We start from the raw sequence: 26,660 nt of genomic DNA on the forward strand, positions 1-26,660 counted from the left end.
CAACATACTCTAGAAGTGGTGTAAATCAGACATGTATCCTTAAAAACTCTAAAAAAAAAAACTTTTAGAAAATCTGAAACTACAAAATTTGTCAAAAATATACAACATCAAAATGTACAACTTTTCAACACTTCATACAATCATTCCTCAGATAAATTAAAAAAGTATGCTTTTTGATATCGTAGACAACTGTTTCTTGAAATGGGATTGAATAATATGCTACTGGCTGACTTTTTTAGCTAGTTAAAAAGCTTACTTTGTACCGTACATTATTTTGTAATATTGAGAGGGGGAAACAGACTGAATCAAGAAGGGACGTCCCATTTACTAGGCGGAGGGAGTTTGTTTATGAATGGACTAGTCCACTTAAGGGGTAACCGGGAAACAAAATAATAAGAATAATCAGCAAATCCATAGCTTTTGTGTTGCCTGCGCATATACAATGTGTTTTTTAATGAGATAAAATTGGCAGTTAATAAAAAAAATCTGAAGCTTAAGAATCAGGTTAAAGAACAAACTTTATTTATTTCCATAGAATTATCACACCCATTCGATAGAACAATCCAAGAAAAAGGCGCCAAGATAATTTACTTGTGACATTTGGCGCGAAATGATTGTGTCACCTCTTTCGTAGAAGACAAATGGACTGATCCAGTAATTTGAAAACGCAGAAAAAAAATGTAACACGAACATGTCCGTATAAAGAATCGCAAAGAATAAACAGGTGCATTAAAAAAAAAAAAAACTGAAGGAAGTAAACACAGCACTATTTTGCATCAGTAATGATTCTTTCTTCTACAAACTGTATTTGTTTAAATGCAGGTTACAAATTCCGATGTAAATTAGCTTGCACAAAATCTAGCTCAATAAGTATGATCGCTTAGTTTCAGACCATGGACATTTTGATCCTTATACTGCCTGACGCACGTGGCGTCAGGCAATGAAGCAGAATTTATTCAAAAACGTCTACATGATCATGAAAAGAGGAAAACACATTCCGTGGCCTTCAACTTAACATTCAGATATATCGACGACGTATTATCAATTAACAATACTTATTTCCATTTATTGTCGACTCAATTTATCTCAGTGAACTTGAAATAAAAGACAAAACAGAGTCTGCCACATCTACTTCATATTTGGATGTTATACTGACTTTAGACGACAAATGCCAACTAACAACTAAATTGTGTGACAAACGAGAGATGACTTCAGCTTATCCATTGTCAACTTTCCTTATTTATGTAATAATATTTCGCTATCGCATGCATTTGGTTTTTATGTCTCCCAACTCATTCGCTACTCAAGTGCATGCTCTGAGTACTATAATTTTTTACACCAAGGCAGGCTACTCATATATAAGTTGATGTTACAGAGATTTCAACAACTTGTTTAAAGTCAGCATTCGGTAAATTCTATGGTAATTCTTGACCTTGTTAGCAAATATAACCTATTATTGGGTCGTATTTTTGGCTGACTTGTTTCCTACCAATTGTTTGACCTTTGTTTTTTACCTAATTTGACTACGGAATGTTCCTTCTACTTAATTAAGACATAAGGCTCAAGGCGGGTGTTATCGGTCAACAGGAGATGCTTATTCCTCCAAGGCACCTGATCCCACCTCTGGAATTTCCAGGGGTCCGTGTTTATGCCTTGTCCAAAGTTTTGTATTGTCTGAAGTTCTTATGAGATCGATCACTGTTCGCTATCTTCACCCTTTGTCATTCTCGTTAAAAAGTAGAAGAGTGTTTTTAAGAATATACTCCAGAAGAGGCGAACTGGTTTTTTTTCTCTGTAGTCCAGTCTTATTCACAAGTTACAAACTAGTATTAGAATATTTCACTGTGTGGTATATGAAATGTGATCTATCGTGTTCTTATAGGCCTTTCAGCTGCCGGTAGGGTTCGATGTAAAGAACGATAACTCATTACTAGAACTTGTTTACAGCAGGTGCAATTTTCCGCGTTCTCCAAGTATTCCTTCACCGTCAATGGTGATTTGTGGTTTAAGTTATCAGCACAAATGTTAAACAAATTTGTCACGTACTTATCGACATTATATATTATTTTACAAGCGGAATTTTCAATGATAATATTAATGATAATTAATCATTGCATTTAATTGTTGAAAGATATAATCATTAACGAAGAAGCAAAAATATTACTGCATATTTTCTTCTTCAGAAAACTGTCGAAGAGAGTTATGAATCTTGAATAAAGTCCGTTTCACATTCATTTTGATCTACTTATTCCAGGTAGAGTGAAGACAATCTCATTGTTTTGATCAAGCCTTTTGTGTACTCAAGAATATAAGAAACCATTTTGTGTACACAACAATAATAGAAAGCAGCCAAAAAGCCGTTCCTATACACGATAACTCATACATCAGCAATTTGTTGGTCTTTTTTTAGACCTGAGTTACCTTTCATTAAAACACATCATACAACTAATGATGATTAATTTTTTTTTAAATGTTTTAATTGGTTATTAGTGTAGATTATATTCTAGTTTGAGAATTTAACATACCTATAAATCCTTATATCAATTTTTTTTTACCATAGCTGCAATATGAAAAATTAGTTGAAAGACCTATTTTTTACTAAATGTTTGATCGCCACAATTTTTTTTGATAACATTTTCCTTGTTATTTGTCTACTAAATTTATTGGGAATGTTACAAGGGTATTTGTTTTCCCTTGGCTGGCGGTGAGGAAAGATGAATTAACTTAACTACAAAACAAATGTGGTAGAACTGCTATCTGTAGATTAATTTTACCGCGTACAGAATGTAGAAAATTAGAAAAACTGGCACTATTATGTATTGCATAAATAATAATTAAAGAAGGAAAATAAAAGCATAAGCGTATTGATCTCGTAAATAACGAATCAATCTGACCCCATTTAAGGACCCTTTGTAACTAAAGGAAAAGATTTTTTGGGCATCGAAAATATTATAGAGTGTAAAGTGTAGAGTGTAAATATTGAGCTTATCTAAATACATTTTCAACATATGGTACCTCGTACTTACCGTCAGGAAAATGTTCAAAGACAATAAAGTACTGATGAACAGAAATCACTGTTGTTTACTTACATGTAAATGGGCAAAATACTTTCAAATGAAGAGTTCAAACTACTGTGAAATCAATAGTTTTCGTGGTGGGTTATTTGTCGTTGTTTTCGGGATATGTAGAGACTACTTCCCCAACCACGAAATCAAATCCCCGAGAGAACCCCGAGAACCAATGCTTATTCTTCAAAACTCGAAAATTTGACCCTACGAAAATATATGATTTCACAGTATTTATTTTCGTCTGTTAAAATTTTATGAATGCTTGATTTGATCCCAATTTAAGTGGAAACTGTAAATTTTAATTTGCAGATTACTCTATTTGCATAAAAATACCACAAAATCAGAACTATTTAGTGTACAGTGTATAGAGGGCTCTTGAGACTATTATGCATGTATTTAATATACATATATAGGACAATATCACAAAATAATTATTTTAGAATTAAGCACATAGAAACAAAATTGTCTCTTGATAAAAAAAAGGAATTGAAATTGTTTTTGTTGTGAAGAACCAAAGAAAATGATGAATAAATGTAGTAATATACCTTCATCACCTGCATACGGGGTTTATATCTCTCAGTTGATTTGAACATGCGTGTGAACAATTTCTAAAACGAGGTAAGTTATTGACAAACAAGATGATGAAACAAGAATTTCAGCAGTCTCGTTTAAAGTCGTCATTTGGTTAAGTTCTATGGTCGATACAATGACCTTGTCAGCAAATACAATTTATCATTAAGTCAAATGCTGACTGACGTTTTTCATACTAATTGTTAGACCATTATTTACACACTGAATTGTCGACGGATTTTTCCTTTATTTCCCGATCGTGACGAGGAGCACACAGCGGGTGTGAATGGTCGGCAGGGGCTGCTTACTCCTCCATGCCACCTGATCCCACCTCTAATGTTTTAGAGGTCAGTGTTTGCTCTGCTCCAAAATTTGTATTTTTAATGGACTTTTTGAGCTTGAATACTGTTCGTTATCTCCATACTTTTCATGAAGACTCATCAATACTTGTTTCCATTACATACAACATCCTTTTTAATGTTGATATTTGTATATCACATTCTACATTGCTAATCCAATAGACATGGAAGTCAGTAAATAAATCAGCTGGTGAATAAGTATTCTACCGTGTACAATGGTGTTGGTAAATACTCCGAGCAATATGATTCATGCTGTATTCTTTAGTTTTAGATTGTTTATTATATTTAATATATGTGACTGTAAAAAAGATGAAGACAATAAACGGTGTTCAATCTGAAAAAAAATCTTAAATGGTTTACATACAACAAATGTAAGCATACTCTGTATTCAAAATTTAGAGAATTCGTTCATAATCTTATTAGGCAAAAGTTTCTTTATCTACATTCAATTAATACATGTGTTTACAATCAATATGCTGTGATCATCTATCAGTAATAATCGCACTTTATACAAAGCGCTAAAATATCAAGCTCAGTTATATTATTGTAGGTACAAATCATTGCTTCATATAAAATGAACTGACCTGAGCGATCGAAACAGATGTGACAATGGTTTCAAGAGGTTAATTGTTGATAGAACATATTGCTTTTCTAGTATTGATAGATAGTTAATCGGACTTTCACTTCAAACTTTAAGTCAAAATGTCAAATGAAAAATTAGATCTAGCTTTGGTTATAGAGGCAAAAGACCCAGGGACAACAACGCTCACCAGAGTCAACTTGGCTCTGTTGTTTTTTGAAAGATTTTTAAAAGATTACTCTCCTTTTTTCCAGTCCAAAATAGCAACATGATGTGTCGTCATCCTAGCCCCAAAGATTACACCATAATCGACCTGAAACCACACAGCATGGGGACGCTTCAATACCAATATGACTTGCATTATCTTGTTACTGTGGAGAGGAAGTTTTTTATGAACATACTTCCTGTTTAAATGCATTGTCTAATATTTGATACCGGTTTTAGCCTCAACCTTACCCCAGGGTTCAATATCTGAACCAAAGAAAAAAAAATATCCGCAAAGCTTATAAAAATTTGCATTTGATTTAAAATGGCCTGATACTCTTGAAAAAAAAAAAACTTCCAAATAATTGACATAACTTTGACACCCTATTGTGAATTTGTGATCCCACCCTTTCCCGGGGGTCATGGCTTAAAAATATTGAATTAGCACTATGTGAGGATGCCTACTAATTACTAATATGGATAATTATTATCCTCTTGTTCTTCGAAAGATGTTTTGAAGGATTTGTTGCATTATCCGCAGTTTTAAGTTAGATTTTCTTTTTTGGGGAAGATGAAGAATAAGGAAACAGTCGCAAGAAGGATTTGTTGACAGCATAAGTTTTTTATAAACCTACTTTCGTATCGATATATCGAAAAAAATATTTTAAAAGTACATGTATAAGCAAAATAGATAAAGATTTTCATTAATAAATGCATGATGCTGAAACACTGGAAACAAGAACGTGGTGTTACTTTTCGATATTATCGAATTATTTTCACCTTAGGTACATGAACGTCATTGACATATTTAAAGTTAAACGAGGACAAGGGTGTCCTTATTTAAATGATTACTAGATACAGCAAGGTCCTGCATGTAATGAATATTTGACGATCTTGTCAAATTAAAAAATACGTAAATTGTGTTCCAAAGAGAATATCATGACATTGATAAGGATTTTTTTTAATAGAATATTTAATACATAGATAAGGAAGACAAATATATGTTAGAAGATTAGCTCTTTTGAAATTTCGAAAGGAAAATGTTAGAAACATTAGATATACAAGAAGGGTGAATAAGAATGAGTAAACATTTCAATTTTATCAAAGTCATGGCTATTAAATATAAACGTAAGTAATTTATTGTTTAGCAGTGATTCTTTCAGAAGAAAAAAAAAAAAACTAGAAAGGAATGATATATAAGAAGAAATCACAAACCCCATCTGAAATCTTTTTCTAGCAAAAATATGATAGAAATTGCATATATCTACGAATAAAAAGGTTTTGATGAAAAATAACATAAGTGAGTGCCACATCACGTGACAAGTCTAAATAGAAAATCAAATCTAATCATACTCCATATGTAGTTAATAACCATAATTACATTTGTCCGATATTCGTAAAGGACTAGAAAGAATCGCCATCCTGATTAAAAATATATTTTCTATCGCAAGAAATAGCCGATATTTCCTTTGGGCACCCTAACTGTACTGTGTACGGAATCAAAGACTTTTGTCATAGAGAGTTTTGAGATATTCTGAGACTATGCTTTCCACAGCTCCCATATAAAAGTTGAAGTCAATACAGAAAATGGCTTTTATCCTTACATTTAAAGGACAAAAACACAACTTATACACTTGTACGGACTGTTGCAACATATGCCTAAAAATGCCTAACTTAGAAGATTTAAAAAAAAATCTTAGTATACGATATCGGTAAAAGAAATAAAAGCTTGAACAAAACAGAAATAAATAGATAGAGAAGATTACATATATATAGAAAATTAAAAATTTGTCCTTGCTCATCTCATTTCCCTCTTTAAATTATTATTAAGTTTTAGGTTCATTAACATGTAAACAGATTCGCGTCCTACAGTGAGCTCGACCTCTTGGTGAACTTTCCGGTGTATGAAGTATGTAAAATACGTAAATTACGGATGTAGATTTTATTTTCATTAAGTTCAAGAAAGTACAGTATACTTCCAAGCATCAGATACTTCCTACAAAGAAAGGTCGTACCGGTGATGTGTGGGAAGCCGAGTAATTATAGGGATTAAACTCATGTTCATAGTTTGTTAAAATATCAAAAAAAATTTTTAGCAATCTTAACTGCTTTCTAAGTTCTTTTTATTGCAAGAATTTATAAAATTGAATAGAAATAAAACTGATATAGTTATAAATATAAGTAGAAAATTCAATACCAAGTCTTTCCTGTAGTATTTTTTTTTTACTTATTTGTATTATAACCCTATGGAAACTCAAACAGAAAAACTACTAAACTCTGCTAATATGAAAAATACTAAAAAAAATATCAACCGACATCAATTATATTCTTCTGTACTATTTATGTACCAAGAACTTCAAATAGATAATTTATGAAATCTCTAAGTGATTTTTAATGCAGACATTCAATTCATCTAATGTGGTTGTGCTCGATCGTATTGATGAACAACAAAGTGACTCATAGGGAGATTCTATCATGGGATTATGCATTATTGGGTATGTAATTATTTTATCGTACCAGATTTACTTGTAGAACGAAATATCAGAGGACAGCGTATATAGCAAATGAATGTCTAGTTCCTTGTTGTTAATAAAAAATAACATTCTTTGAGCTTCGTATTGTATGGTTATAAATTACCGGAGGAAAGCGGGAAGAAACACGTGTAAAGAAAATTTTAGAAACATAATATTGTTTAAAAACTTGTCAAAACAGCTTACTTTAATTAAAAATTTAGGATAGACGATTTTGACTTACGAAATGCCAGTTAATCTGGTGATTTAATCAATTTGCCATAGGGTGAATTCACCATGCATCGGGCACCCTCGCACTTCAGCAAGTTCTAGCGATATCGCTACCGACCGAATATTATCTAAATGGAACTTAACATGTAGTATGTGTTTAAAATATAAATTTTTTTGACACAGTCGTGTGCTATTTATTAAGAAAATATCATTAAAACCCGATTTTTTCGAAACAAGTCAGAATTCACCATGGATCGGACAATATTCACCATGCATCGGACATGCGGTATTTAAACCAGAAAATATCATACCTTGACCTTGTGCTTTAAAATTAGTGATATCGAAATATTTTTATCCTTTATTAAAAAATTAAACTTCTAGTTAGATTTGAATGACTATTTCGATCCACAAATTTGAAGAGATTTTAGATGCAACACATGGCCTTAGAAAAGCTTTTCAATGCTAGTAATATGGCAACTCGCGCCTTTGTCTCGTGGGTTATCATCATCTAGTTTAAAGAAATAAATTGAGTCCACTTCTAGTCATCATATATCGATGTCTTGTATTTTCACTTAAAATTTAAAGTTTTTGTTTTCTATTTCCATAAAAAAACAGCTGTCATTGGGTTTTATATGAAAATGGAAGCGATTACCCATGCATCGGAAAGTGTCCGATGCATGGTTAATTTGTGTCCGATGTACGGTGAAATAAACATACTAGTAAAAATCAACTCTAAAAAATAATATACAAACATTGAAGTAATTTTTTAAAAAAGTTTCTGTAAAATTATCAATCATTGACAAATTTTACCTAGGCCCGACTCGTTCCGTTGAAGTCTATTTAAAAGAACAACTTTAAAATTTGAAAAATTGTAAAATTCTCGTTACTCCCCTTTGATGATGCAAAATATGACGTAATTTCAAGGCCATTCTTGTGGTATTTTTATCACAACATGAAAATAAAACTCGGCGTCATTAAAAAGTTTAAATCTTCACCTTTAAGACAGAAACATGTAAAAACACGGGAAGACTCAGGTTAAACGAAAGTTTATTGCTTAAAGTTGTCCGAAGCAAGGCATGTGTCCGATGCATGGTTAACTCACCCTAATTTGTTTCAGAATCATCAATTTTAAGATCAAATTAAACAAGAATATGTTTTAAGCGTTTTTAGAATGTGAAAATATATATAAAAATACAAAAAAGTAAATTTGTTTAATAACTCACTTCCAATTTTTAGGCCACCTGAATCACTTAGGTGAGCTGTCGCTGCCTGTTTTTGTCCGCCGTCGTGCGGATGTGCATCGTTTACCGTGTGTAAACATTTCATCTTTTTAACTACTACTCAGGAACAATTGTTCCAATTTCAACCAAACTTGTCACAAAGAATCCTTGGATGAAGGGATTGAGGTTTCTTGAAATGAAGGACAATGCCTTCTTCCAAGGGTTGATAATTAAGGAAAAGGAAAAGATAAGCTACTTGGGCTATTATTGGGTAAAAAATCTTTTTTTCAAGAACCACTGAGCCAGAAAAGTCGAAGTGTATAAGAAAGCTTCCTGACAAGTGTAGATTCAAAACATTTTTAAAAGATATCTTACTCATTAGGTTTTGAAAACGAGTTAGGGTCAATATAAGTAAATTTTAAAACTATCAACTACAATTTAATTTTTACATTATTCGAATTACACAATACAAATTGTGCGACATACAATTAAAAACCTTGATATATTAAAATAATGTTTATACCTATAAAGAATTTAAATTCTAGAAATATAACATTTTATTAGTGCAAAAATGTCATACAATAATCTACTATATTAAATTGGACTTTTTAAATGAAATATTTTATTAAATCTATTTTATGGAAGTTAAAAATTAGCTAAAAACATGTATAAATGGTAAACATTGTAATCCTAAGCAGAAACGTCGGTCAGTAAGCAGTTGAATTTTATTTGCATGTCTTTAATTTATTTCATTATCAACAAAAGCCCTGTATCACATGTTTATTTAAACCTTTCTATCGCACTTTTATCGAAATTGTCGTACAAAAGAGAATCCACAGCGGTTGTTATTCTTAAATACGCTGAAACTTTTTCTTAAATGGGTAACCAGAGGATTATAAACAAACACAACAAAACACGTCAAAATAGCGTTACTCTAAAATCGTCTACTAATAATCTTTATAAAGAAGTTGTAATGAATGGTAATATACACATCTATAACAAAAATTTATGCATTTAAAAAGAACTTTTAACTTAGAAAATGAGTTGAAAGATTGATAAAAAATAATTTCAATGTTTAAGCATTAACGAAATTATTCTTATGAGCATAATTGTCGTCTAACTACCCCGTTTTCTCAACACATCACCGGATATGACCTTTCTTGGTGAAAGCATCCAATGCTTAGGGGTATAGTGTACTTTCTTATTCCATGGTAAATGAGCATCCAAAAGCATTCTATGCTTAACTGATATACTTGAAAGTTCAGCAAAGGGTCGGGTTTGACAAAATTAAGCCTGTCACTTGCCTTTTTTTGGCGTGTTCTGCATCATATTATGCGATAAGCGTATAGGGAATCAAGCAGAAGTTTGTTCGGATCTCAAGTAAGTTTTTATTTTTCATATTTTTATATCCTTTGCCATAAAAAAATAAATAATGTTCTGTTATTATAAGCGTTGTTAATGTTGCTAATAAATATTTACTTACATTTATTTGTTCACTTTTTTTTTTCTTTTTTAGAAAAGGATATTTTAAATTCACATTACAAACACTAAAACATGTCCGTATAGCGGATCATATAGTACCTTTTGCTTGAGCTGTCTGGCATTTATTCGTTTCTTATCATTGAATTCTTTTCCTTCATATTTAACAAAAAATTACTTCACTACAGGTTTCACATTTTGGTAACGATAATGAAAAAGGAGAGTGTCTTCGTCTTTGGAGCACATCTAGGTAGGACGAGTTCTCAAATTAATTAATACAAATAAAGAAGAAACGCTCTCTTAACCAAGCTAAATTCAAGTTCAATAAAAAAAAATAAGGCAATTAATAACTGAAAATTCGAAAAAGAATTATATTTAGAAATTTGGTATTGTACAAATTTTTCAATATTTTTTCAGTAAAAGAAAATTTATTGGAGAATCAAGATTAAATGGAAAATATTTTTCAAAAATTCATTTTTCATCTCGAATGTATCATTTCCAATAGTTTAGCCATACCAAAATGTTCCTCCCTTTGACTCTGAACAACTTGATATTTTTCAAACGTCATAGAAAATGGAATTTATGTGTTTTGGATTATGTTATTTAAGTTATAATATGGATTTTTATAAGATCAATACCGTACTGGAATTATATATCGTTTTAGTTGTACTCCTATGGCAGCTACAGCCTGGCCACACCCAGTACACATCAGACTTAGAAGCCACGCTACTGAGTGATCTGTTCAGCGGAAATTACTCCACACTAGTCCGTCCATCAGCCGTCGTCACCGTTAATGTGAGCTTCATGCTGTATACTATCAATGATTTGGTATGTGTCCATTCAACAACAGTGGTTTATCTTTGTTAAAATAAAAAAAAAAAAAATAATTTAAATGTTAAACTTACAAACTCACTAGACAAATCAATCGCTCTCAAAAGGTGAACTCAAAATAATATGTCGTCTCGGTATACCCCAATAAAAAAACGGCATCGGTAATATATTTCAATATTTGGGCGTTTTACTGACTCTCACTCATTTTGCAAGTTCCATGCAAGCACACGACGGGTACGTGTTACTGGCCGACAGGGGATGGTTACTCCTCCATATCACCTTATCCCACCTCTGATGCTTTTTAAAGCTCTGTGTTTGCTCTGATCCCGATTTGAATTGTTTCAGTGGACGTTTGAGCGTGATTACTGTTCGTTATACATTTTTCACGATAATGGTTAACAAGTACAATTAATCACAAACTGGATTACTTCAGCTCTCTATCGCCTTCCCCAATTTTTATTGTAATATTACAATAACAAACACCTGCATATGGTACTTATGTCTCTCAACTGATTCTATACGCAAGAGCATGTTCTTAGTAAAATCGAACCAAGGGAGTCTACTGACAAATAAATTGATGTTACAGGACTTCTAACAATCTTGATAAAAGTGAATATTTTGAAAGGCCATGACCTAATTTGCGTATACAGCCTACTATTTGGTCGTATATTGATGGATGTGTTTCATAGCAAGTGTTAAGCCTTTGATTATATTAACTGTCTATGGATTTATCCGGATTAATTCATTTACATGATCAATACAGAGATCTCACGGCTGGTGTGACAGAGGATGCTTACTTCTCCAAGGCACTCGATCCTACCTTAGATGTTTCCAGGGGTCTTTGTTTTGTCCTGTATATGATTCCTATTGTTATCAGGATTTATCACTATTTTCTTTATAAAAACCGATTATATACGAGGTATACTAGCATATGAACTGAAGGAGGAAATAAACACAAGTAGAGTCAGCAGTTCACAGTAATTCTAACAATTTGTAGAACTGGCTATGTATATATTATCCTATGTTCTTAAAATAATGACCTCTTTAAACAGTTGAAAAAGGTGATGAAGGTCTCTCTCTCTCTCTCTCTCTCTCTCTCTCTATATATATATATATATTAGGGATGGCAATCGAATACAAAATCGCTAATCGGTTAACCGCAAGACGTTCCGACCGATTAACCGGTTAATCGTATCAAATATACGTTTTCCTGACCTCTTTTTTCAAGTAAGCTCTATTTATATATTACGCAAGAAAATATTAAAAAAAAAAAAAAAAAAAAAAAAAAAAAAAAAAAAAAAAGCTTAGTAATATTTTGTATATGCTTGATCACTACACTTTATATGCTATATTTCAATTTCAATAGAAAAAAAAGAAAACCATGAAAATCCATCTGATATTTAAGACTGATGATTTTTCAGACCAGATGTTACGCAAGATCATTTTGCATTTTCACAATAAACAGAAAAAGAGACCGAACTAACACTTAATTTGCAATGTTTGTTTAAAAATATAATTTGGCAGATAACTCCAGAAGATAGACGGGTAAGATACACATAGTAATAAGTAGGGATGGCAACGAATATTCGAACATTCGAATATTCATTCGATGAGTTGATATTCGAATATGAATTTAAGATTCGAATATTCGGTGTTTTTCAGATTTCATAAATAGAAGTACTGTGATTAATAAATTTTGATTAGAACAGTGCTGGAATTATCCCTATTTAAATTTACTAGCGATCAATTTCGATCGCCTGATTTCTTTCAATATACTTTCTTATCTTATAGATCTATTAAATTATATGTATTTTGTTTTGAGTAAGGTGTAAAGAATTGTACAATAATGCTTTATGTATAGTACAAAACGTACTTTCATGGTTTTTATTAGATACGATCGGATCTGGAATCGAGGACAACAAAATGAAATCTTATAATGTTTAAAAGGCGTGAAAAGTATATATACTTATCAAATTAAAATTAATTGATCATTGAATGAATGTCCGATAGAATTAGTCTGTAATTAATATTGTAAAGGGCTTAATTTCAGATAAATGTGTAAATTACTTGATTATCTCGGGTTGTACATAATCCTGAATTTTATATTCATTATCGGGAAATTAGTTAAATACCTAGAAAAATTGTCTATGGAAATATTTGTTTACATTCTATCAAAGATTATAATCATATCTCTTATTAGGCAGATAATTGTAATTTATTACACGTATTGAAATCTGAACAGTATACCGTAACGACTATCTTGCCTTTTGTAAGACGCCTCAGTTGGAGCTACTATAAATACACATGTTTCATTTGTTAAAATTATACTTTTCTACATTTAAATCAATTATTTAATTTGTTTCAAACATTGGCAAATATCGAATGGAATTTCTTATTGTACACCTACAAAAGGTTCCGTACTGTTTTTCTTCCAATATAAGTATACCTACTCTAAACCTTTCATGTGAGTAGGATGATGCATATTTAAAATAAAACAGATTTTATTTATTTTATCGAATATTCGAATATATTCGAATACTTTCATTGAATATTCGAATATGAATTATTGACAAAATTGACATCCCTAGTAATAAGTTCACAGTACTTAAAAGTAATTTTAATTAACTAATATCATTAAAGAGGTAACAGGACATGTAGTTTAACAGCATGTTGTTTAAACAGCAATTAACATTTCACAAACTGACCAATTATCCCCAACGACCTCAATTCGGAGAGCCTAAATTAATTACCTTCAAGTAGGCTGAAATAAATGTGGAAAACTTATCAACATTCAAAGTTGTTGTTTTTTTTACCTTGAAAATTTATTTCTAAGGAAGTTTACACATATATAATTTTTTCCGACTAACCGATTACAGATTTGCCAACCGATTACCATCGTTTCGACCGAGTAATCGGTTAACCGGTAAATTGCCATCCCTAATATATATATATAAACGTTACACGTTACTCTTCATGATTTACATTACTCTTTCAGGAGCCATGAGTTAATAAGGTTTAATAGAGTGTTTATGAAAGAGTTGAAGATATAGGTATATGTCACAAGAAATCATTTTATGACAATTTTTCCGTCATATCTTGGCTATTATAGAAGAGCACATGAAATGAAACATTGAAGGAATAGCATGGAAATAACGTCACTTTTATTGGATATGTTGTCAACATTGGTCTGACTGATCCACAAAGATAAATAGACTTGCATTTGATTTTTTTAAAAATTTTATTGTTTAAAAAAAGACACATTCATGAACTTCGATTAATAATTCATTTTTTCCAAAATTTTTGCACCAAATTCATTAATATACGCACAATGGATCATATCTTAAAAAGATAATTTTCACTACAGAATAATGTTCTTAATTTTCCAAAACGCCTATACCTTTTATTAGCTTACATGAGCCAAAGGCTACATTGGCGATCACTGTTTTACATAGGACTGTATAGAAAAAATCTTCTCAAAAACAGGAAAGTCATGACAATTCATATTTATATTGAAAATCCTCAGGTAGTGTACATTCAATTTTGTTCAACTCATGACCCTTTGCGGTAGGGTGGAGCCACAATGGCCAATCAAAGTTTTACAAAGGAATATATTGGATGAATCTGTAAAAATCTTCTCAAGTATAGCAAAGCCATGATTAATCATATTAATATGGAAGCATCCTCAGGTAGTGTAGATTCAGGCTTGTTCAAATCATGACCCCCAGGATAGGACGAGGTCATACTAAATCAAACTTTCACATAGGATTATTAAGAGAAAATTTTTTGAAGCCATGATTAGTCATATAAATCAGGAAGCATCCTTAATCAGTTTAGATTCCAGTTTGTTTTAATCAGGCTCCCTCCCCTACCCCTCCTGAGTGTGAGATAGGGCGTGAAAACTTAAATATATAAAGTTATAAATACTGAACTGATTTCTGCTTTTCCCTAGCCAAAATTCGTAAGTGAGTTATTTGGCAACAATGGGTCTATTATTAGGAATGGTATCTAACATCCGTACTAGTTATGAAAAATTTATTCTTTTACAGAACATTGTTGATCAAACACTTTCTGTGTCCGGAATGCTGACCATGGTAGGTAAATATGAAAAATATAATTAATGAAATAAAATAGTGGGGGAAAAAACTGGGCATGTGAAATTAAATTAATTCTACTTTATTTTATTTTAATTTCTGGTTTTAGTGCAATATTTATTTAAATTCATTTTTTTTTTTTTACATTTCTACGTTATTTGTAAAATGAAATATTATTGGAAAACGTTAAAATGATATTGACAGAAATGGTGTAATACAGATAAATAAAATCAATATGAATCACATGAGTTTTCTATTTAATGAATTTAAGATCATGTATTTTTTTTTTTTTTTGCTATAGAATTGGTTGGATCCTCGACTAGTATGGGCGAATGATTCCGATTATTCATCAGTTTTATTTCTGTTTAATACGGAGGAAAACACATGGACTCCAGCAATATACGTAGAGAATTCGTAAGAAAATATTGCTTATTAAATTGTAGTCTGAAATCCATGAAATATATGGAGACAACGAACAGTATTCAATCTCAAATGTCCATTAAACAATACAAATTTTGGAGCAGAGAAAACACGGACCTCTAAAACATCAGAGGTGGGATCAGGTGCCATTTAGGAGTGAGCACCCCCTGCCAACCGGTCACACCCGCCGTGTGCTCCTTTTTGATGATCAGAAAATAGCGGGAAAAAAATCCATCAACAATTCAGTTTAGTATGAAAAACGTCAGTCAGCATTTGACATAATGATAGATTGTATTTGCTGACAAGGTCATTGTATCGACCACAGAACTTACGAAATGACGATTTTAAACGAAACTGTCGATATTCTTGTTTCATCAACTTGTTTTTCAATAACTTACTTTGTTTTAGAAATTGTTCATATGTAGAGCATGTTCTTGTATATCGAATCAACTGAGAGATATAAACCTCGTATGTAAGTGATAAAGGTATATTGCTGCGTAAGTAAGGGAAGTTGACGATTGAAAATTTAAAGTCATCACGTGTATCATAAAGCTTTGTTGTTAGATTACCATTAATGTCTTTTTTCCAGTTAAATATCCAAATCTGAAACAGATATGTCAGACTCTGTGGTATCTTTTACTTCAAGCTCACTTGGATATATCGTATCTTTATATATAAAAGATGTAAGAATATCGTATATAAGAATGGAAAAAAAAACTTTGTTAATTGACAATACGTCGTCGACATATCTAAATGTCGAGCTGAAGGCACAGAAAGTGTTTTCTTCTTTTCACGTATAAGATTTTGAACAAATTCATATGAATACAAAAATAGGTCTGCTAATAACGGGGCGCAATTGGTACCCATGGAAATTCCAATAGATTGTTGGAAGACCTGGTCTCCAAAATCCACAAAGATATTGTCAATCAGAAACTCAAGCTTCTTTATAATATCAACTTCAGAGTACTTGTATGTACGATCAGAATGTTTTTGAATAAAATTATTTTGGAAATGACCAATGACAAGGTAAGTAAATTTAGTAAATTAACGAGTTCATTTTTATTGAAAAAGCAGCTGTCAATGGAATAAAAAAGTTTGGACTTTAATTTATCGTGAGGAATGGTTGTCTTTAAAGTTGAAAAGTCTTAAGATTTTATGCTGTTGATTTTGATAAAATTTTTTGTTTACAAATTTTCAAAAAGTTCCTTTGAATTTTTAAGTATTTACATCTGATTTACACTACTTCTTGAATGTATTGTTGCGCAGTACTTCTGAAGTTTCTCATTCACTACTGTTAATATTTTAGGAGTAAAGAAAGAGGCTTGAAAGAGCAATTACTGGAAACCGCTATGTATCTTCGTTTGTAAGGTTCTTTTATGAAGTTTCGGAATCCAGTATAGACATGGTCAGAATCAGAATCAGAAAATTTTATTTAAAGTCGGATTTTCAAACAAATAATATAAGCTCTGTAGAGCTTTTGACCGACATGATTAGTAAGACATATACTTATACATAAAACAAATAAATGACAATATACACATTTATAAACATAGTTAAAATTTCAATGGCATGTAGCACAACAGACATAATTTACACGCACAAAAACACACACAAATACACAACAACAATCAACACATATAGCATGCATTTACATATAGGACAATACATAGAAAGATACATAGAAATAAATATGAGTGAACGGTCAAAATAGCACTTATACTCCAAAAAGGATAGTCTATAATTTATATTATTGTATAAAATATGAGATAGTACTTTCGCTGAATTGAAAAAGTTATACTTTATAATATCATGATTTTATAATAAATTTACTCATTAAAATCAACAAACATAAAAAACAAAAGAAACAGAAAATTTCTAATGTCTTCTGGGAGTTCATTCCAGAGTTTGGTTCCTGCATATCTAAAAGAGTGTAGACCATGTTTAGTAGTTCTTACCCTAGGTACCTGCACTGTATTACTTTTCCTAAAATGAGATGATGTTTCTTTAAAAGTAAATAGATCAGACAGATAAGCTGGGCTTTCATTTTTTTAAATTTTAAAAGTTCTGTAGCCATTGTTTTTAAAGTTGGTAGTTCTGACTTAAGTAATAATTCTTCGTGAGTACTGTTTCCATCATCGTAAATAAATCTGAGAGCCCTTTCTTGAATTTTTTCAATTTTTCTTGTGTTATTTTCTCCAAAGAAATGCCATACAACAGGACATTAATTAAAATTACTCATTATAAAAGTATAATAGATAGTTAAGTTGCCCAGTTTGGTTAGGTGTTTACCTATGCGTTTTAATACATTGTCTTGCTGCTGTTTTGCATATTTTGGAAGTATGGCTATTAATTGTCACACCCAGGAGCTTAACCTCTTCCTCACATTTTATATTGATACCATCCAAGTTGATAGTGACGTTTTCTTTACAGGTTTTATTTCCTATTGAGGGTGCCTGAAATTTTTCTGCATTTGCATTCATGTTGCTTGAGAACCAATGTATTAGATTAAGGTTTTCTTCTTCTAAAACTTTAATAACTTTGCTTAAAATGGTATTTCAAATTCTTGTTGGTGGTTGGGAATATTAAAAATATTTAAACTGACATATGATTTTGAAGAATTTCCTCCTTAGAAAGGGAACTATTGGTATAAGTCGGATTACCACTTGTTGAATTAAATTCAAGTTCCTCTAAAATACATGTTAAATAATGAATTATGCCTTAAAAAGACAGTGTTGTTACCTACTTTGTCAGCAGGAACCAGTACATTCTGATCGTGTAATCTAGCTATTTCTTTTTTCTCTTCTGAATTACTGAACACAGAAGGCTAGTAAGTTTTCATTTTGTCCCTCAATCGCTTAATAGGAGATTTTAACAAATATCTGATACATTTAATCTATTCTGACAACGCATCAAGGTCTTCTTTTTCATGTCTGGTCCATCGCCATTCCACAGAATCCATAATATTTATGAAACAATGACGCCAGTTAAAAGATCAGGGTTCCCTAAATTTGGAAATTAATGATTTAAGGTCCTTATTATTAACTATATTTGCGTAACCAGTAATAACGTGTCCAGTAGGACTATAGTCGTAGGGTGAAGAAAAACCTGAACAGGGAGCAGGATTACGTTTCAGATATTCGATATCTAGGCTCTGTAAAGTTTTCTTCTAATTAAAAAGTTTGGATGCAATAGTCGATGTATATTTGTAGGAAAAACAAGGTGTAGTCTTCAACTTGAAATATGGTGGAATACAAGACTGGACCCTTTTGTGATTAAGAATATTACTCATATTAACTGTGTCAATTTCTTTGTTGGCATATTGGAATTTAAGGAAAAACGGGTTGTTTTAACTGCATTTTCTTCTGTAAAACATGGTGGTTTAAACAGCCGATGATTTGCAATATCCATAACCATGATTTTTGGTGTTGAGGAATAAAAAATGGACTTTCACTTGACCTTTTCAAGTAGACTATTTAAAACTTTCAAACAGACAAAGTAAAGTTTGGTGCGAATGTGATGAAGATCTAACTGTTGATTTACATAAGGTAGTAATGAATCAAAATATGGATTTATACGTTTTGTAAGATCTTGCCCTTGCCTTCAAAAAATAAGTCATACATTTGAATTTTCCTGAATGGAAGTAATATTGTCATTTGATGACAGGAATACATATTATTTAATGTAAGACTTTTTCCAAAACATTTCCATAATTTTTTTTCCCAAAACAATTCCATAATTTTTTTAAGACATCCTTTTTGTCGTTAACATGCTCCAATGTCATGTTATAAACAATAAAATCTACACTGTATGTGAATGTTCGTACTTTGACAATTTAATGTTTACATACTTGGGAAAATAAGTTAAGACCGCGGAACATTAACTGGCAAAATTGGAAATATTTCCATCTGTTACAGGCAAAACATTTATGATAGACAATGAAATGGGCGGGTACAATTCGACACGGACGTCCATGAAAACATTGGATTGAAATTCTTGTTTGAAGTTCATTTTCAATCTAACTGAGGTGTTTCAAACGCAAAGTGTGAATGTATGATTCAAAAGACAATGAATTCAATTCCCAAATACATGTTGTTTGAAATTCAAATTTATATGAGTTTTTTAGCCTATAATTTTAGGGACACGTAAAAGTCATAGAAGACAGAGATTATTTTTTCAGGGGACGGCCATTTGATTCTAGATTAGAAAGGGGGGGGGGGCGGGGTCAAAAATTGTGAAGTCAGATCATGCCTCCACATGACAAAATATATTTAATTCTAGGATGACAAGAGCTATTTTCTTTAGTTTTGTCTTCACTGAAAAATGTTTGACTATTTAAAAACAGGGAGGGGTTGTCCAAACTAAAAAAAAAAAAAAAAAAACTTTCTTTTTTATTTCCAAGATCGTACAGCCTCGCCCTCCCCCAACACACACATGCAGTGGTCACGATTCGAAATAATTTTAACATCTGTGCTTTACATGACTTTTTCGTTCGCGAGAACTTTATCTTAGCGTAGTTATGCGAGCTGGTTGCTCGTAAAAATTTAATTCCCGCGTATATTTATAGTACTGAAGATTATATAGAACAATAATCGAAGTTCGTAAAAGATGTTTGTTTATAGTTACAAATCACCATCTCACAAAATAAGGCGTAGCGAAAATTTGTATATGTGCAGGTGAAGATAATTCATTTAAAAAAATATCAACTAACTGCGTCATTTATTAAAAAAAAATTAATTGGCATCACTTTTCATTTTAGTGTGGAAGATTTAGCAGTCATCAACGATGAAAATATGCCAATGAGAATTATGCCAAATGGTGAAGTAAGTCGAACTCCAGCAGGGGTATTTCAAGTGTCCTGTGAAAGTGACGTCACATATTATCCCTTTGACAAACAGACTTGCAACATCAAAATAACAACTTCAGGCTATACTCAGGGAGAAATTGACCTCAACTTCAATGAAAACGCAGTGGATCTTTCTGCGTATGTCACGAATGGAGAATGGGAAATTGTTTCTGCTGGTGGATTGTCTACAGGGGGACAGTCAAGAACCAGGAACGGGCTAACATTTGCAAGCTTATCGTTTCAATTTGTATTGAAAAGACGTTATGTATTTCACACAATTAACACCATATTCCCCGTTTTTTTGATGGGCATACTCATTCCTTTTGTGTTTAAGCTGGAAGAGATAGCGGATAAAATTGGATATTCTTTAACAGTACTGTTGTCATACGCTGTATATCTAACCGTGATTGCTGACCATATACCTAGCACTTCTGTGGCTGTGTGTTACCTTTGTAAGCTGAAGTAACATCAATTTTTTATACCCATTTTTGAATATTTATTGGAAAAAAAATAAATTCTAATGGAATTACAATGAAATTGAGGGATTAAACCTATAAATGTACCATTTTTCAAATGAATATGAATAGCAATTTTTCACAACACCTGAACTTGTTTATCTAAAGAAATTTGAAAAATTTTATATATATATATATATATATATATATATATATATATATATATATATATATATATATATATATATATATATATATATATATATATATATATTTAAAATTTTTCACAAAATTAGCTCTATCACAATTGACAAGAATATCATTATATTTCTCTTGCAGCCGTATATTTGGCGGTTGTTCTGTCAACATCAACCTTATCCATCCTGATCGTTATTATGGGATCTCATGGGTCAACGACCAAAGAAAAGCTGTCTCCATGTACAAAGGCCTTTGCATACTTTCTTGCTAAACTTTCCTGCCAAAGACGCTCTTGTTGTCGTAATAAAACCGACACTGCTCCTGAAGGAAGAACTAATGAGTTTTACATAAACCGTCATGGAACACTATCGTCCAAAGAGTTCAGACCAGAAAGCATGAAAAATTCACATGATTATGGTAGAAATGAGGAAATTACACGAGAAGAATTTGCAGGTCTTATGGACAAATTTTTCTTTTTTCTTTTCTTCCTGTTTATAATCATCGCGTCTCTGACGCTGTTCGTTACCTTGGGTATTAAGTACCAAACTTATTAATCTTGTGTATTCCTGTATATAAACAGGTGAATATCAGTAACTCGAACATTGGAAATCTCGAATACCTCGCTAATGCAGAAGTCGATTGCATGTCCTGGCCGTGTTCTCTATTAACAGGATTTTCAAAAACTCCTAATATCTCGAGTACTCCACTCTAGAAGTAAGAAAACTTTTCCAATCAGTTGAACATATCTTGTATCGCAACTTCAGACATTTTCAGGGGCGGCTTTTCACGCCTTCTAAAACCAGAATGTTTGCTACACCCCTAACTAACCCCAAGCTAATACACGAAATGGTTATTGACATGACAACCTGGGTTTTTAAGGCAGTAAGCGACCGATAAAACAAATCAGTTTACATGTAATAGATTTTCACAAGTTCGCCTGACTAAAGCAACAAATATCTATAGATCATATACGTTTTCTTCGAATTTTTTTTTTTGTTTTTGTTTTTGATGAGAAGGGAGTTGGTCAAAACATTTTACTACCGTACATTTTAAATACTTTATACAAAACATCATATTTTTTTAAAAGTTTAAATTGTTTGCGACTCATCAGAATCAAAGACGCGTCTCTGATGCCTGACTTTGGAAAGTGAACAAAATTTATGTAAATATATTCTATTCTGCACCTTCCACTGCACGTGCTACATCCCGTTTAAGCTAGGGAGTCAATCGTAAACCAAGTTAAGCAATCACTGGTAAGTATTCAGTTTTTAAAATAAAATATACATAAAAGATAAACAACGTTTGTGCCAATATTCTTGAATGGCCACAACGGAAGACTAAATGACTGGTAGTGCAAATGAATGTTATAAATGTTTTTTTTTTTTTCATTTTGTTAATTTTTCATTTTGTTAATAAAAACTTTTCTTTAAATGGTATGAACAAGAAACTGAAATTACTATCGCACCTGCAGCAGAAAAAAACCACTCGATTGTTTATGCGTAATTTGAAGACAGCTTCGGATACTTTTGAATACATCCCTGGGTATGTCGAAGTTTTGCTCCCTTACTTCGAGATTCTGATATTCTACTGTATATATATATATATATATATATATATATATATATATATATATATATATATATATATATATATATATATATATATATATATATATATATATATATATATATAAAAGATCATGTGGATGACTTGTAGAAACCTGTAAATCATTAAAGTCTTTATATACAGTATAAAAGTTGTTTTTTTTTTTACTTGTTTCTTAAGACTAAAATATTGCTAAAGTATGGATTATAACTCTCAAATATGTTGAATAGTAGGAGCTGTTTGAAGGAAAGACTCATTTATTTGACATGTAAAAAGTTACAACGGAGGACTAAAACACAGAAAAAAGAATTATTCACTAAGATTTATAGGGAATTACATAGGTCCTCTCTCATTTTATTAATAAAAGCTATCCTTTAAATGGTTTGAACAAGAAACAGAAATTACTATCTGACTTGCACCCAAAAAATAGTCAATGGTTTGTCCGATGTTTGTTGCTTGTGAACAGTGGTTAGCATATCACAAATAGGCAATGGAATGAAATTTTGAACAGTTGTTTTCATTGAAATATAATTAAATTCTTTTTCAATCATAAAACCACTTACTTTGGAAAAAAATTAATAAAAAGCGATGCTTTCCAAGAAGAGAATAAATATACTAGTATTTAACTTTACTATTTGCAGTCAAATTGAGTTTCTTTTAATCACCTTTGGACTGATGGAAGTTCAATCGGATCAATCAAGCTATCGAACTACTAATGTAAGATTAAAGGCAACAACAACCCCATATCACAGTCACGCTGTGCCTTCACTTGAAAGATGAAAACGAGCAGTTATCAAGCTCAAAAGTCCATTGAAACACTACAACTTTTGAGAGACCAAACCTGGACCTCAAACATGAGAGGAAAGATCAGGTGCCATGGAGGAGTAAGCATACCCTATCAACCTGTCATACCTGCAATTAACTCCTTGTTCTGATCGGGCAAATGGAAAAAATCCGTAAATGGTATGACTATTGAATTACTAATTTAATTAAGGTAAAATTCAAAAAACAACTTGCTGCAGGCCTCCATATCACAGTGCACTCTTGTCTTTACTTCTCCAACCTACATATATGATGTCATAATGGAAAAGGACGTCACGTCAATGCGGGCGTGAGCTGGTATTTCGGGAAGACATTCACTAACATTAACTTTACACATTATTTCAAGCTGCATGTAAAATATCAGAACTCTATTACAAAATACACGAGTCGTAATTGTGTGTTGAAAATTAATATGTCCAAATATATTAAAATGCTTGGCTTAAGGAGGTTGGATCCTGCTATCAAAAGTAATGAGAATTTTTTTATCAAGTATATTTTTAGAATCTGCACATATGGCTTAATTAAAAATCAAAACAAAAATTGGGCGTCAATGCACTTCTTTTGGCGCTATGAAGCATTTGAATATGACCTTTTTGCACTGTAAAATTACATCTAATCCTCCATTATTTTTATTGAAATAAAATATGAGAACAAACATAGTCTTTTTTAATCTTGAATAGACATATTAAAATTTGTGACACCAAAAATGTTTCAAATTACTTCGCATGGTCAGTCAATTATTTGACCTTTCTGCACTCAAAAAAGTTATTTTTCTGGCATTAAAAATTTAACAAGCAATAAAATCATTTGAAACAAGTAAAATTTTACTGAACTTAAGCAGAATGTTTAAAATTAACTTAAATAGTCAGATAAGAAAACTAAAAGTGGGTGTCAATGATGGTAATTTTTAGATATTACTAAAATTGTGTTAATTTTAAGCTAAAATGGGGCTATTTTTTTCTGGACATTCACAATAAATTTACTGTATATTTGTCAAAGATGATGACAGAATTCATGACATTTAATTTAATTTATAATTTAGGACCAGCATAAAACAGTTCACTGCACAAAATAACTCTGTGAGAAGGCTGCATGGAAAAATAGGGATCTAAACTAAACAATACTGTAAATACTTCGAAAGAGAAAATTTTAATTTTTTCTAAAAAAAAAAAAAAAAAAATCAGCCACAAAATCAGTTCCGCACTAAATGCTTTTGGTATGGAATTTAATCATGGGGTTTTAACGGAATATAATTTAATTGGCATTGTAGAGTCCAAATTTATTGTAAGGGCTAAAACATTTTGCAGAATTTTTGAAATAGAGGTTAGGAAAAAAATCTGCACAAAATCTCAGGAACGAACCTCTTTAATTACCCTTGATCGAAATTCAGAGTGTTCAAAATGCTTACGAAAGATATACTTTTGAAATGTATGCTATTTTATACAGTCATGTGCGTAGGGGTAGAGTCAAGAATGTATGAATAAACGAGTCTGGAAAATTAGATTAATCATGATTAATTTAAGATCTTTTGTGGAAATTTGCAAGAGGAATGTGTTTTCTACGGTGGCTGCTATAGGACATATGCATGAGATTTTTTTTTTGTTTTAAAATTCGTTCCCACGAAATAAATATTGTTCCTACGAAATTAAATTCGTTCCCGCGAAATAAAGTTCGTTCCCACGAAATAAAATTCTTCTTAAATTTCGTTCTCTCGAAATAAAATTCGTTCTCACGAAACAAATTCAATTTAATTTCTATGCTTATAATATAAGATGTTTGGCAGTACAACATACATGTATGCAACTGAGGTTGAATAATAGTTGTATTTTTAACTATTTTTTACCGGGGGGAGATGTAAATTACTATCTTATTGTACATATCTATGTTGTCATTTACTATTGCATTGAATAAGTCTACATTGTATATTACATCATTTAATTGGTCTAAAGATTTGCATGTCATGGAAAACAGAATCCGTACGTTGTGTCTCTCAAAACAATTTATGATATTTCTTCAAATATGTTGATTTAAAATGACACACTTTCTTCACCTAAGTGTACTTACTGCACACGAGTTTTTACTATTTAATCATACAAACTAACTTTTCCCATCATTAAATGCATAATTAAAATAAATAAATAAAATAATTCAATGTAGAATTTGTTATGGAGGCTGCAGATCTGTAGTGAAACCAAGGTTTCTTAAAATCCATCTTAAGTGTTGACCACTGATACTATACTGAAACGCAAAAGAAACGCAACAACCTAATTTTAGGGGGAAAATTATATACAGGGCTCAAAATCAACTTCCGGTAATGGAATGAAAATCATTCAACGTTAAATTACTGATTTGCATTGGCAAAATTGAAGATGTCCTACCTTTTTAAGTACAAAGTTATAATTTGTATATAATTTTCCCCCTAAAATTAGGATGTTGCGTTTCTTTTGCATTTCAGTATATATCCGTGTTCTGATAGACTCTCTTAAATCTTATTGTGTCATTCCGAGTGAAAAAAAGTAATTTATCAACACAAGCAACTTTGAATACTTTAAATACGCTAAACCAACCTCCTCAAATGACATAGTATTACTGAATTACAATATCACTGCGCCACATCCTTATGCAACTTCATTTCATAAAACGAATTTTTATTTCGTGTGAACGAATTTAATTTCATGGGAACGAATTTTAATATCGTAGGAACGAATTTTATTTCGTGGGAACGAATTTTTATTCTCTCAAGCATATGTCCTTTAGCAGCCACCTAGATTTCTGCCTCAATCTTGATTGGGAAAAATATGTGATAGCTTTGTTTTAATACAAAATACGATATAGAGTGAAAAATACCTTTAAAGATATCGGTAAGTTGACCTTCTCATGACATACAGGTAACTCTCGATACCTCGAAGTCCGCGGGACCGAGGAAAAACTTCGAGAGATCAAGAGTTCGAGTTTTCAAGAGTCCGGAATTTTCCGGGTTTGTTGACAAGTTTTAAAATTAGTCTTACCGGATGTAATGATTTTCAGGCAGTGCTAACCTCTTACATGTGGTTTTTATAAAACAACGATATTTTTTCGTAATTTAGATGAAATATTTCATTAAACTGAGTAAAGCAAAAAATGTATATCGTCATTTCGTATATATTTATTTATTCTTTGTAATACGGACATCAT

The 26,660-nt window shown here is 31.5% G+C and overlaps 1 protein-coding gene and 1 long non-coding RNA gene across 2 annotated transcripts in view; one reads left to right on the plus strand and one right to left on the minus strand.

The window, feature by feature from the left end:
• LOC133187949 (neuronal acetylcholine receptor subunit alpha-5-like) overlaps positions 1 to 20,872 on the plus strand; it is a 40,996-nt gene extending 20,124 nt beyond the window's left edge. The window contains exons 6-9 of the mRNA XM_061323345.1: positions 10,886 to 11,049; positions 15,099 to 15,143; positions 15,445 to 15,557; positions 20,320 to 20,872. Of these exons, the coding sequence (XP_061179329.1) occupies positions 10,886 to 11,049; positions 15,099 to 15,143; positions 15,445 to 15,557; positions 20,320 to 20,872 (875 nt within the window). The remainder of the gene's footprint in view (positions 1 to 10,885; positions 11,050 to 15,098; positions 15,144 to 15,444; positions 15,558 to 20,319) is intronic.
• Positions 1 to 26,660, minus strand: part of LOC133187460 (uncharacterized) — a 204,496-nt gene that overhangs the window by 47,696 nt on the left and 130,140 nt on the right. The gene's annotated exons all lie outside the window — the stretch shown is intronic.

This window comes from Saccostrea echinata, unplaced genomic scaffold (genome assembly GCF_033153115.1).
Source record: "Saccostrea echinata isolate AGI-Se365-2 ecotype Australia unplaced genomic scaffold, CSIRO_AGI_Sech_v1 ptg000015l, whole genome shotgun sequence".
Lineage (NCBI taxonomy): Eukaryota > Metazoa > Mollusca > Bivalvia > Ostreida > Ostreidae > Saccostrea > Saccostrea echinata.